The following is a 14,665-nucleotide window of genomic DNA, read 5'->3' on the forward strand; positions in this document are numbered from 1 at the left end:
TTAGGCCCTTACCTAGAGTCTCATTTTCCCAAATGCAAAATACTCAGTGCCTCGTGGCTGTCTAAACGTGCCTCTGGCCCAAGCCCTACAGACCAAGCGGGAGCTGCCCGAAGCAGGGGAGGTCCGGGCCTTACCGAGCTGCACCACGGGCGGCTGGCTGGGGGCATCCGGGGCCTCGGCGCTGCCTCCTGGGCCGCCCGGCTCCCCCGGCTCGCTGTTCTCGGACACCTCCGAGCAGGCGTCGCACGGCCCTTTTTGATTTCCCGCTTGCTCGCCAGCGCTCGGGTACCTGTCTTCGCTGCCCGTGTCGGACGAGGCCCTGGTCTCCTCCTCTGCCTTCACGGCAAACCAGACTCTCACCTGCGGGGCACTCAGCTGAGACCGCTCGCAGAGGCTCTGCAGGTCATCCTCCTGCAGCACCTTGTGCTTTTTGTAATAGTCCTCCAAGACCTCTCTACCGGCAGGGCTGATTTCTACCAAGCCTGGAGGGAAAATACCACGCCTGTAGTTCTCATACCATTTCAACTGCCCGTTCTTATAGCCGTATCGACTATCTCCGAACCAGCGAATTACCTCGGCCCGCGGCAGGCCCGTCTGGGAAACTATGGCATCATATTCCTGGTTTGTTGGCCGTTGTGTCTGCACAAACATTTGTTTAAGCAAATGCCGCTGCTGGGCTGTTTTTTTAAAGTTCATTTTGGTTTTTTGAGGAGTGGGAGGCCGGCTGGAGCTGCCATCCCCTTTCTCATTTGCACTAATCCCTGGTAATTCGCCTTTGCCATTGGACTCTGTCACTCGGAGATTTTTCAGATTGATTTTAATGGGACTCACTTTTCGCTCTGCTGAATTTGGGTTGTTGGCAGACGCATCGACTGAGCCATTTTCACTTGAGGTCCTCAGGTCGTCTGAAGAGTCTTCTTCTCCACAACCATTTTCAGCCTCTTCCTCCTCCTGCTGAACTGCTTCCTCTAACTTTTTATTTTCTTCTGCCACCTTTTTTTTCCTCCTTTCAGAGAACCAGCTATCAATTTCTCTCCGCGTCATTTTTGTCTCACTCCTCAAGCGATTCACCTCTTCATCTGGCGGAAGAGGATTTTGTGCAAAACTGCTCTCTAGTGCCTTCAGCTGCTCTGGCGCTCGCTCTTTGTATTTTGTCAGCGTGAAGTCGGGGGTCTGATGCCAGGATTGTCGTCTTGTTTGGTGATGAGCGACCGGCGTTACTGCTGTTGTAGAAGTCAGCTCTGTTCCTTTGGGAGACTCATCAAAGGTTATTTCTGGCAGAGAATCAAGAGTATCTCCCACAAACACGGCTCTACCACTTTTCACATTCCTATAATGGTATCTCCTGTCGCTAAACCATTTTCGAATCTCCTTTGCAGAAAGGCCTGTGATTTTTGTCAGCCGCTCGACTTCAGCCTGGCCAGGGAACTGATTTCTGTAAAAGCTGCCTTTCAGGGCAGACAGCTGCTCGTGGGACTTTTTGTTTTTGTAAATGTTGGGATCTAGGAAAGTTTGTGAGGATATGGCTGGACACGCAGTGAGCAGAGACTGGGCAGTATTGACCACTTTCACTGTTGATGCATTACTGGAACTCACCGTGCTGTGCTGCGTCGCAGGCTGGGTTTTGGGAACTGAGGTCACTGCTAACGTGAAGGAGGAACTGGTTCCTTTCAACCCATTTGTCATTATCGGCTGCGTAACGAGCAGGCCCCCCGTCCCTTCTGGCTGCCCGACCACATGCCCAGGTAAAGTCGCCTGAATAAGATGCGGGACATTCCCAGGGTTTGCGACTAATGGTGTGTTCAGAACTGTAATTGTGGGTTGTGGCACAGACTGAATAACTGTGTTAAACATCTTTTTCCTGGCATCTTCTATCTCTTCTGGTGACCAGCTGATGCCTTGTTTCAACCTCTGTGCAGTAAACCAGATCTTCAGCTGCTCTTCTGGGTATTTTGTCACCACAGTCAAGTAGCAGAGTTCAGCTTTTGTTGGGTAAGGAAACTTGTGGAAAGAATTTTTCAGGAAGCTGTTAGAGTCCATAGCTGCATTGTATGTTGGAATGCTGCTCAAGGGAATCATCACCTTGGGAAGGGATTTAGATGTAGGTAGCTGCTGATGCAGTGGTGGTTGCTGTGGCAGTGAAACAAGCTGTGCAACACCAGCCTGCAAAACAGGCACGTTTCCTATGATGGAACCATTCATTATGTGAGATGATTTTGCTGAACTTGCAGTGGACTGGCTGACCGGCACGGACCCATTTGTGAATGAATGTTCTCCATCTTTCACTTCAGATTCACTGCTCAGTTGATTTGATATGTTCTCTTTCAGCGTGTGGATTTTTTTGGCCTCAGGTTTACCTTTCATTATCTTCATGATGGGGGTTTTGGTGATGATAATTTCAGACTGACCATCCACCACTTCTTCAGGGACCTCTCCTGGAAGGTCGTGGCTGCTGATGGCTTCACAGAGAGTTTGTTCCACTGTTGTATGATTATCTTTCTTAGTCACACTCCAAACAAAGCTTGTTTCACCAGCATGCAACTCTGCATTGTGGTGTGAGAGCCCTTCATTGCTTTTTGCCAAAAAGCTGCATGCAACACACACAAACACAGGATCTTTGCTAAAGTCTAAGTGCTCAGAATCCAGATGCCCAATGAAATGATGAACATCTTGAGATCCAAAGTCACAGTACTTGCACACATAAGTATCGCTATCAGCAATACCACGATGCCCATTAGATAATGCTCCGTTATTGCTGTTACTTGCACCAGCATCACTAGCTGCTGACACTTCAGGAGGAACATCCTGTTGAGTTCCCTCATGATCACCTTCTACAGTATCCAGTTCAGTCTCCTGAAGCACCAGAGTTTTTACTGGTATCATGCAGGGAGTTGTGGATTTTCTTTTGCTAGCCATGACTACAATTAATCCAGATGATTTTTTTTTGATTTAAATTAAATTAAAATTTAAAAGTGCTATTGCAAATGCTCTGTGGTCTAGATTCCAGCAAATTCATGGTGTCCCAAGGAGTTGTTGTCAAAAGTTGACAAATGTTCATATTTGCCACTGAACCTGAGGACAAGGAGAGAGAGGAGGGTTAGTTCCCTTGCCATTAGACATAGCACAACTGTCCTGGTATTTAACAGTTTCACTCAATAAATCATTTTCAGCCTGTTAAACTGGAAAATTTTAACTTGACCTTTGATTTACCATATTTTTGTAAGTACAATTGGTGAATTATCTGTTTAAAAAACAAACACAGAAAACCAAAAGCTAATCTGTGATTTGGCAGCAGAGCAGGTATCACAAGGGGAAGCCGACCACAGAACTTCCCTCCCAGGTGCCTCCCCGAGCCTACTCTGCCCCCCCCCCCCCCCCCCCCCGCCAGTTTTCTTTCCCTCTCCATAGCTTGATCCTTTTGGCCCCAAAATTTCTAACCATCCAGTTCTACCCACAAATGACATTTGATGTTGTGAGATGGATCCAAGGATTTTTTTTTTTTTTTTTACCCCCCAAATACAGTACATTTAAAAGAACGCCAGGTATTTGTGGAGCATTATATGCACCACAATTCTTGTCTGCTGCTGGGTTTCACTTGCCCCCATGTCGTGAGTGGCCAAAAGGGGAGCAGTTTTCTTACCTACTTAGTGCAATTGTGCAATACCTCTTTTAGGTATCTGTACTACACCACCATACTGCATCTACCACAGGTGTAGCAGGTAATGACTAGGACCTTTACCATAAAACCTTGGAGTAGTAGGATCTCATACTAATCCTAGGCACCAAAACCGGTCTGCTCAGAAAACCAAATTCTCATTTGAGGAGGAAAAACGTTGAAATTTGCTGTCTCACTTCCCTGACAAGACAAGTTATCAGTATTTCTGCAGAGGCGAGAGATGCCTAGGCTCCCTGTGCACCCGGGCTCCTGCGGGGGCCTCCAGGCTCCCCGCTCAGCAGCGCTCTGCCAGGCAATCGCGGGCAATACAGGCAAGGTCACCCTGGGAAACCCGCCTGGTTTCCATCAGAAAACCTGACAAAAATCAACACGTTCCCACAGAACGTTTCGATTTCTTCAAAATCGGCATTTTCCAACCATCCTGTTGGAAAGTTTCTTGCCAGCTCAAAGCACCATGCCCATGCCAAAGGCCTTTGCGTGCAGAAATTTCTGGAGAAAGCAACAAGGTTGCAGTTGGAGCCAGGTATTTTGGCCATCCTTGCTCCGGAAGGCAGCAAATAATCCGTGAGATTCCCCCCTACCACCAACATGCACACTTTGTTACTGTTTTAACAGCATCTGTTGAGTCTTTGGCTGGTAATGCACCCAGGAGGAGGTAGGGCCCCAAAACCCAAGTGCAGGCAGCACGCACTTATCTCGGATCCTCCAGCCTTCCCCCTCCAAGAACGCTTAGGACTGTCAACATTCACACAACTTAGTGAAGCGTGGGTGTTTCCTAAGAAAGCGTAATTTCTCTATAACATACAGCCGTTTTTCTGGGCTCGAGGTGACCAGAGATCCGTTGCACTAATAGAAAATAAGGAATAATCCTTTACGAAGTCTCAGGTTCTATTCTCAAGTTAAAGTAATTACCCAACTGCTCCAGACTGTGCAAGGCTGGGGCTGGACGGGTCTTTAGCCAAAACCTTGTTTCTGGCCTGAAGTAGTTTTGCAATCTGCACAGAGGATGCTCCATGCCTGAGATCACGACCCGAGGGCAGTAAAACTGTCTGCTGTAGCTGGCACCAGGAGTCACTTGCCCACGAGTCCTGGTGACAGGGAAGGCAGCAAATCTGACAGAGCAACATCTCTGCCTTAACCCCTTCTTTAATCTTTCACAGCAATCTTTCTTTTTTCTTCTAAACACATGGATAAAATTTTATTTTTCCAGATTGCAAGGTCACTTGGAAGCATATGGACACACTTATTCATACTATAAAGGTTCTGTGCCAGACTTTTCTGGGATTTACAGTAACAGAGATGGAGTTTTATAAAAAATACTAATAAAAACCTAAACTAAAAAAAAAAAAAAAAAGACCAACTTGCCACCCTACTAGATGACTCACAGAGGTAACTCTTATCAGTTAAAGCAGTTGTGCACCAATAGTCTTCTTATATCAGATTTTCTGAGCTGATCTCATGCATAGAGAAATGCAGATCAGGCAAATCACTCGGCAGTGCTTATGCAACACCTAGTCTGCCTTTTTTTGTCAGTAACTTTTAGAATACAAGAATGAAAGATCCTAATGCAAAAATCAAACTGAGGAGGTAAAATTTGACCCTTGTAACTTCATTAGAAATTAATAAAAAATTTGTTCTGGGAAAAATTGTTAGCTTTAAAATAAAAGAGCCTGGATGGCTAGTTCTGGCCTCAGCAACTTTCAGGCACAATTTAAAAGACTGATGGAAAAACGTAACTTCCTGTAAATGTGGGCTGATCTGAGATTACAAAATAGTCCTGTAAATAGTGTTAGTCATCACTGAACTTGGCATCAAAAAAGACTGTTTGCTATGCTAATGCTTCACGAAAAGCTAGAAATTATAACTTAACAAATCTATAAATAAGACAGTATTAATGCTGTGATCTGGATTTGGATGGTGCAAATTTTATGCTCTCAATACCTGCTTTATGCCACTCTTATCCCACCTTCTTATGGTTAGTCTTTCCCTCTGCAGAGGGCCAGAAAGTTATTCATTAGCATCAACAAGTAGAATACTTGGATGACTGTGAATGGGCTTTGCTATTCAGGAGGGAACAGCATCAATTTGACACCAATCCCAAGATGCTCATTTTTGATTCTAAGTTAAATATTACACAATCTAGCAGGCTACGATGACCTTTCCAAGTCGAATCAATTAAGAAAAAACAATAAGAACAGCCTCAAGGCTATAAAATATAGCTTTAAAAGCTGAAAGAAGCTCAGTGTCATGGAAGCAACAGTAGAAGCGAGTTCTATTACTGCACAGAGATCTACAGAATTACATTCACCTCCTTTACTGCATTAAGTCTTCACTAATGCTTGCTTGATTTCATTCTGCAGCTCTAACACAGGTCAGGGAGAAACCGCTGGGCCCTCTGCAAGTTTTGCCTTTCCAGCAGAACTATTAATAGAGATCCAGCTCCAGAATCTCTGTTACTGGAGATAGCTCAAGTCCCAGATGGATCTTATGTTGTGTTTATAGAGTCACCAGATACACAAAAACCATGACTTTTATCTGTCAACTGAGTAAATTTGATACAGAGCAAACGAGATACACAAAGACCCCCATTGTGCCATTTTTACAGAGTGCCTCTTCAGAGCGTGTAGTCAGTATTACTTTGGGTAAACCTGAATGGTCTGACCCACCTACAGAGAATCTAAAAGCACTGCATTTCATTTACCAGCACATTTGCATCTCGCTCAGTGCTTTCTCCAACAAGCTTTGTTAAAAATGCAATCAAAGCAGCACCAGCCAACACAGCTCCCCTGCTGGGGATCCAATATTAATGCCACCTGAGAACACAGATTGCCAATTTAGCTGGAAGTGAATCACTGTATCAATTTACTAGGAAAAAAAATTAATCAAGTGTACTGTTTGTCCATTTCATTTCCATGGAACCATTACATAACCCCATGTTAAGAGCATGTTTTATTCACTGCTCACCTTCTGGAATGTACTAATACTTCAGTGCACCACTAATACGTAACAGAATGTATAATTCATCCCTTTTGCTGTCATTAGAATAAGGGAGGCTGTTTTAATGGATAAGTTAATTTAATGGCAGGAAAAATATTCAGTGAAAAATCAGCCCTACAACAGGGCTCAGTTTACCACCACCGTAAATGTTTAAAATTAACTTGTATAACTACGTGTGAAGAATTCGATTTACTCTACGATTGACTAGAACAAGGAAACAGTAGCTGGATGACATACTTCTACCTGGCAGCCAGGAAGACAACAGGATTATGCTAAAACTGATGGCTCCTGTTCAATCTACAGCTGCTAATTCAACAGTGAAGTAAAACTGCACGCAGGAGCCACCACTCAGAAATGACTCGTGTACTTAAACCCGTCGTTGTCGTCGGAAATTCGAAGGAAAAGTGCCTTAAAGCAGAGTCAAACTGCTTTGGTCCCAAGGATGCTCACAGTGAAGCTAATGACAGAAGGAAGAGCAGCTAGAAGGGCATTTTGGCCCAGGTCTGTAACGCTGTCTGATCCCACCCCAGCACCTGGCGGGAAATATGTTCGCCTCATAACTAACGCCTCGGGAGCTGGCGGTGGGGCAGATGCCAGCTCAGTCACACGGCTGAGACAAGTGTACTTGGTCAGGTCTTGGAAGTGCTACGCAACGGCCACCACGTGCAACGCGGGCACCGCCGCGGCACGGTGGGTGCGGTGTGGTGCACACACATTTCTGGCCCTGAGACACAGCAGGATCAGCCACGCTTCTGCAAAAGAGGACAGCAGGCAGAAACCCCCGTGAATGGTTTTGGTTGGGTTGTGGCTCCCCATCCCTGAAACAAGGTAGTGATTGCTTGTCTATACGGCTCCTAAACACAAACAGTTAAAAAAATAATTTTTTAAAAAAGCACCATTGAAACAGCTGCTCCACTGGGAGAAGCAGTTTTATGCCGTTCTCCCCATGTCAGCATTTCGGGGACAGACAGGTTCGTTGTTATCTACCAGTTTCTCAAGGGCTGCAACTCAAAAGCAGTGAGGGCTGTGCTCAGACCCAGGCGGGAGACGAGGCGAAGGTGAGCGGCGAGCATGTTCCCACCCTGCCCAGGCTCTGCTGGTCTCTCACCAGTACACAGGGCCACAAAGGCCACGTACCCAGTGGCCCATCTCCAGCTTAAAAACATGAAGAACGAGCACTACAATATGTACTGAGATTACGATTTAAACTACTTCTTGTGGTTCAGAAAAAGGTAGCAGGGAAGGCAGATAGAAACCATCAAATCCCTGATCCTAAATGAAAACAGCGTAGCCTTTCCGTTAAAGATGGCCCTAAAACTAAAGCACTGCTTTAAACATTCCCTTCCTGCAACACTTTCCATACCCGACCTTCCTTCCCCCGTGCTCCCCAAGCCTCGCCGCCCTCATTGGTAAATTCAGGTACGTGCTGCTAACTTGCTGCACAGCAGTTCGGTCCCTTCCGAGGAAAACAACGCTAAGAGACTGCTCAAAGCGAGCTTAACAATTCAGAAAATTTACTTCTGCAGAGATTAACAAAGGGAGGTTTCGAAATCTGCACTGCTAAGTATGAACTTTCAGCTTTTTCCAGCTTGGCTGGATATAACTGGTTTGGTTTTAAATGTTTCAGTGAATTAATGAGTTAGGTCGTTAATGCAAAACATTCATTCTATGTGGTGCCAAGGTCCCCTGTTAGAAGATTAATTTTGTGACCTTTTGCAAACCTCGCCTAGAAACAACAACAAAAAAAACCCTCCACGCAGCATCACTGGACACCCAGTGCACAGCAACACGCAACCGCTATCATCCCGTCACCCTGCCGCAGAGACCGTAAGAGCAGCACGCTTCTCTGCCTCCAGCCCGCGTCCAGCAACACTCATATGAGCTATAAGCCTCAACGCAAAAATTTTAGGATGATTAGGTACTGTAATTTGGACTCTAGTGTTTGATGCAGCTCTGCTGAAGAGTAAATGCAAATTAAAAAAAAAAAATAAAAAAAGCTCTACACCAAAATAGAGGTAAAGTAACAGTTTTTTCAACACTTTTCTGTGCCTGCTAGGCAGGCAGACACGCTCCCCAGGTCAGGGACAAAGTTGATGTTTTTGTCTCATACAAAGCCAAGCACAATATTGGCACTTTAAATAATAGCAGTTTGTTTTTAAACTGAAATTCTGCAAGCCCCAGTTGATATCATAATATGGAAAAATAAATTAAAGGAGGAAGAAAGTTGACATTTGAGAGGTTTTTTTTCCTCTTCCCTTTACACTCTATCTCCAGCAAGACCTGTAAGACCCACTTCTTTCTTTAAGGAGTCCACAGACGATTTTCCAACTCTCCATCAGTACTGAGCAAACAAAGGACAGCAAATAAAAGATTCCTGTGCTCAGCATCAAAGAGCTGGTGCTCTCAGCAGCACCCAGAACCGATAGGTTAGTTGTCTTCGAGTTCCTAACATGAAACACTCGGAGAGAAATCTCACCTAGTTAAGAAGCAGGTTACCCAGGAGCAGAGCAGACATCCAGCCCACTCTGCACATTACTGCATGTTGGTTCAGCAAATCAAGACTGGATTTATTTACCTCGGCACTCAGGAGTGCTGGAAAACAACAGGTCTGGGCAGCAGGGAGCTCAGGCATCCGTGTGGCACAGTCCCGTGGCCCCCACCGTCAGCAGCCACGGCAGTCCCAGGGCTCATTCTCTTCAGTTAGTCATTAACATTTGTTTTGCATTTGGAGTCCGTTCATGAGAAATCACATAGAGTTCACCAGTTACATTAATTACCTAGCTTATTGCCAAAACATGCACCATTTGGGCTAGCAGGAGAGAGGATGGCTGGAGACTCATGTAATTTCCAGACTGAACTGAAAAGAGGTAAAAGACCTGTTCTGCTGCCAGAGGCTCTCCCAAGATGAAACCTCTAATGGGGGTTTCATCTCAATGGCCCTGGAGTCCCCGGCTTTGCTTACACTCGGCAACAGAAGTGTAATAAAGCCCTGGGAGAAGGCATGTAGCAGCATCACCAAGGGGCTCGGAGAACAGAGGAGACATCCCCTGCCAGCAACAGGACAGCTATCATTAATCATTTCTAGAGACAGATGGACATGCTACGATGACCTGGCAAAGACCTTTCCTGCTGTTTTCTTATGGTTCAGTACAGACAGACAAAGTTAGAGTGAACAGCCCACCTCTCCAGAGTAAATCTCAACTTCCTGGGTGCAGATGGGATCTCTCTTTTAGTTGCGCCAGCACAGCTCTGTAATAGAGAAGAAAAGGCAAGATTTGGCAGGGTTGTGAGGCAAGTATGGAGCTTGCTGAGCTCTTCTGTTCGCTCTCTGTGCACTCAGGCTAGCTGAGGCACAGCCATCTTCCCTGGGTAGCTGTTTATAAACCCTGCAGCTGGAAGTGAGGCCGTGGGAGAGACCTCCTTCAGAAGCCTAAAATGCCAAAGCATTACCCGGGCTGCTGGCCAGCAGCACACATCTCCATGCTTTGCCCTTGGCTGCAGCTTCCACCTCTAGGTAATATCCGTAAAGGGAGACAGCTGTCACTTACCTACAACCCAGAGCCTCGTCCACAACCCAGACCAAAGTCACGCTGTATTTAATTCTTTGGGGGTTTACCTTGTAAGGGACTGCATGTTCCCATGAGCAAACAGTTAAAGTGATTTTCCCCTCCAGAGCAGATCACTACTGTGCTAACACCACAGGCACCCAAAATTCAGGTGCTCTCAGAAATAACAAAAAAAGCAACCAGCTATAAAATAACAGCAGCCCAAGACCAGCCATGCAGGCAAGAAAAGCCTCTTCATACTTTATTCTTTTGCACCATGCAGATGTACAAACATACACACAAATTTCAGCAGTTTCAAGCTTCAAGCAGCATCACATAGTCAACATTTGTAGTAAGGAACAATTTCTCTTTATGCCTACTGTTCAGGGTGATTTGTAGATTAAGCCTGGCTTTGAAAACGCATGTATAGTCTAAAGGCAACGGAAGCTGCCTGACTGAACAATCGTCTTCATTCTCCCGTACTTGGCAGGCCTAAAGCAGAAAAGCGTCATTTTCATTTAGGCTAGTTAAACAGAGTTATTCATTAAAATTTTGCCCTTCTAACATGCTGGGATACTTCTCAATTTAAAATGTGTCTTTAAGAGAAGACCTCTCTCCTTTACCCTGTAGAGCATTCTTCATCGACTTGTTTCAAGCCATCACTAATTTATGAGCAGTGTTTTCGGATCGGTCTCACACTTCCAAAGCATCAGCAACTTGCCTTTGTCTTCATCACCCGGGGAGAGGCTGGCTCTCACTATTAGCACTCGGGGACTAATAGTAATTATCTCTGCTTTTTTTCAGATGAGCACAAAACTAAGTGAAATGGAAGGCTAGAAAGGGGTGGCTAAAACAGAACACTATTAGAGTATAAAAATAGGTCACTAGGATAATATAACCTTTAGACTACTGGCAATGTGCCCCCCTTAGAGACAAGCCTGCGTGCTATATTTCAATAGAATGTCAGGAAAACACAACACACATCAAAACAAAACCACTGATCATCCCTCGGAGCTCTGCATGCTTCTGTTTGAACGTTACTAACATTAATTCACTCATTCCTTCTCCTCTGCCCTCATTCAGTTGATCAAGCACAAAATAAAAGTGATGCAACCATACCACTGACATCCTCAAAAATATATGCACCTTTTACCATATGGGGCTTCATTACAGATTCGCGCTGAGTTACAGTACCTTAGCAAGATTCATGGTCTCACTGTTCCAAGGACCCACCTCCATGCACAGCTTTAATCCTCACATTTTGCCCATGCTGCAAAACATTCCTGGCATTCCCCCAAAAGGAAAAGGTCCAGCAGAGAGATAATCATCTACCTGCACAGCCAGCTCTGAGATTAATGCTACCAGCAGAGGACACCAGCTAGCATTAACGAAGCTTCAAGAAGTCCCTCAGCTCATCAGGATCTATCTGGGTTTTCCATCACACCTAGCATTCAGCTTGTGAAAACCAGTAAGTGGGCTTGTGCCTATACAGGACACTATGAGAACATCAGTCATGTTTATATATACACAGGGGCTCTGATTTCAGCCCCTTGTGCTTTCTCCAGGAAGTTTCATTTTGCCTGTATTATCAGATGGATTTAGTTGTGATTCTTGCTCAGTCATGGAATCTAAATGGCCACACACAGGTCAAAAGGGTGATATTTTACCACACTATGTTCAAAGCTTGCAAAATGCCTAGCAATCCATGCCTAAATTTTATTATCAAGTACCACCACTTAGATACTGCAAGATCAGCTTTGCCACATTCAGCTCTTTGGAATGCACATGAAAAGGGACAGATTACACATAAAATATACCTTTTGTACTTTCATTCCCTGGAGTCGCTGAACTGGCTCCAAGCCAAGAACTATCACAGAGGACTCAGAGTCAAGATTTCCAGCTCTTAAAGCAAAATGAGAATCAGAGTTAGAGCTTGGTCAATGTTAAGTTTCTGGCAAGAACACCTGAGTCTTTTAAACGAGCAGGAAATGCCAGGCCAAGTTAGTTAAGAGTTCACAGGTATGAGCACCCTGTGGCAACAGAGCCCACACAAAGCATCACGCAAGAGCATCAGGCTCTCAGCACAACTGCAGACTGCCTAGCACCAAGGAGAGTCATTCTGTTGGAAGCCACTTAACCTGTGTTTCTGAGGCATTTCTGCTCACAACCCAGCTTCCAGGTTTAAAAAATGCACTTCTATATGTGAGACCCTATTTGGGGGTCATCACCCCAAACTTAGGAACTGCAGCTCTAGATGCTATTGCAACACTTACTGTTAAAAGATAACCAGCATCAGCTTTTATACCAGCAATGAAATGATCTCATTACAGAACCACAGAAAGTAAATCATGCTAGGGGGTCACAAAATTTTCTCACCAAGCATCCAAGCCTCTTGTGCAATGAAGAAAAGCTTGCTGAAGACAGGCTGATCACCAGTTAACAAGTGGCCACATACAGGAAAGACCCGCAGCAAATCCAAGGAAATTAAAGTGCAGGGTAAAGAACTCTGAGGTCCAGAGTTTTTAAAGGAGGTGTGGGATGTGGGTGGGAAGGACTGAACAGCTACTAAACAGTACCAGACACCAAACGTAGCACAGACTGAAGTCTATTACAGTGCTGTATCCCCTTCCCAGCCGAGCATTTTTGGATTACTTCATCCACCATGCCCTTTTGCAATATGTTAGCTTCGAAAGCTGTGCTACATTCTGGCTTACCATCAGCTCCCATTTCCCCACTTACAGTTGCTATAACCAAAAAGACAACTGCAAAATACTTAAGCTGAAAGCAAGGAAACAGGGTTGGCAGGTCAGAATTGTGGATTTTTCTCCCCCATGGATCCTGCCTCAGAACCGTCCTTTTAGATCTTGACTGCAGCCGATTGCTTTTGCAGCTTATTGAATACGCTAGTTTATGGCGGTGTTTTTCTGCTCACTGAACTGGCTCATTCTTTTAGCAGAACAAACTGTTCCACGTTGAGGCAGGAGTTGGCTGTGTTTTAACAAAGGATTTTTCCCTTCTGACAGTGTTTTGCAAAAGACCCAAAAAATGAGTTTGGAGCCAAGTTACAAAAGGTCAGGAGAGGCTAGTCAAGCAATGGGTGTAGTTCCTGTATGTCACAGCCAGTAAAGGAAATGGGTGGGGAGAAGAAGAATGACATTTTGAGCTTAAATAATACGTATAAAGAGATATTAATGAGGAACGGGCTTTTGAATGAGGATGGCAAGTATGCAGACCCTACAATTTTTACTCTACAAGAGCAATCTCGTCAAATAGGCTGGGGTCTCTGCAACCATTTATCCATTTGAAGCATACATTTGATACAGTTCAAGTAGCAATAGTAAAAAGAAAAAGGCAGTCTTATTGCTTCCCCTCCCCAAGCTGATTTCAAGAGCTACTGCACCCTCATCTCCTGTCAGCCAACTGAATATTCAAAAGGCTTTTGCCAAGCAAATGCCAGTCAATCACCAGCACAGTGCTGGGGAAAACAAACATTACGCTGAGAAACCTGTGTGGGACAGGGACCTTGTGCCCTGCCTCCCTCTAGCATCCTGATCACTGCTAATGTGGGGCAGAGTATTCCTGCTTTCCTTGCCCCTTTCCCTGCCCCTGAATAGGGCAAAGCTCTTAAATCAGAGCCACTGCAAGGGGAAAGAGCATTGATTTATGAGACATGAAGCGGTGGGGGGCAGGACTCCATCACCATGTCCCCCGCAATGCGGCCATCCTTGTTTTCAAGCCACATTTGCATTTTGCTTATGAGCGATGAATTCACAAGTGGTGGAAGTGCAGCCCCAGGGGGGGACCATACAGGAAGGTAACAGAGTCAATTTATTTGCTTTAGTAAGTCTCAAAACTCCAACTTTTGGCTTATGTTTCTTTCTGACTCAAGAGCCCTCATCAATGGGAGCTCACAACAGATCTTCCCTCTCCTCTTTCAGAAGCTGGCCTCAAAAACGTTTTCAGTGTTGGATGGACAGGTCTCTGCTGTGGCCCCAGTCACTGTTCAGTAGTGACAGAAGTAGCTGTCAGAGCCAGGATCTCTGTGCTATGTATAGTGCATAGACAGAACAAGATGGCCATCTCGAGCCTTGCAGATGTTGAAAGCAGGGGAGCCAAAGGGATCTGCAACAGCTGACAGCGTGCAATGCCTAATACTTTAACTTTTCCAGGCCTCAGAGAATCCCTGAATAGAAAGAAACCACCCATCACTGGAACACAGCCACTTTTGTGGCTGGAAGGGGCAGATGTTCAACCCCACACAACAATGCAACACAACAGTTGGGACTGTAAGTGAAGAATGCTGCATCCACTTAAAACCGGAGAGGGAAACTAGGGACACACTAATTCTAGAACCACCATTTGGTCATAATGCTTTGAGTTCACATACCTACTCCACAAGAATGGCACAGGGTTCTTCCTCCTTCGCCTTAAACAGACAATATTCTGG

General features: G+C 45.3%; 1 protein-coding gene across 10 annotated transcripts in view; it reads right to left on the reverse strand.

The window, feature by feature from the left end:
* ZHX3 (zinc fingers and homeoboxes 3) overlaps window positions 1-14,665 on the reverse strand; it is a 54,615-nt gene that overhangs the window by 5,838 nt on the left and 34,112 nt on the right. For 4 of the 10 annotated variants that reach the window (XM_062589077.1, XM_062589076.1, XM_062589079.1 and 1 more), the window contains exons 3-4: window positions 9,855-9,922; window positions 135-3,072 (exon numbers count right to left, since the gene is read on the reverse strand). In XM_062589077.1, coding sequence (XP_062445061.1) covers window positions 135-2,916 — 2,782 coding nt within the window. In that variant the 5' untranslated portion in view covers window positions 2,917-3,072; window positions 9,855-9,922. Of the gene's footprint in view, window positions 1-134; window positions 3,073-9,854; window positions 9,923-14,665 lie in introns of those variants that run through there. The other 6 variants (XM_062589082.1, XM_062589080.1, XM_062589086.1 and 3 more) reach the window with 5 other exon arrangements.

Source organism: Rhea pennata, chromosome 16 (genome assembly GCF_028389875.1).
Source record: "Rhea pennata isolate bPtePen1 chromosome 16, bPtePen1.pri, whole genome shotgun sequence".
NCBI lineage: Eukaryota > Metazoa > Chordata > Aves > Rheiformes > Rheidae > Rhea > Rhea pennata.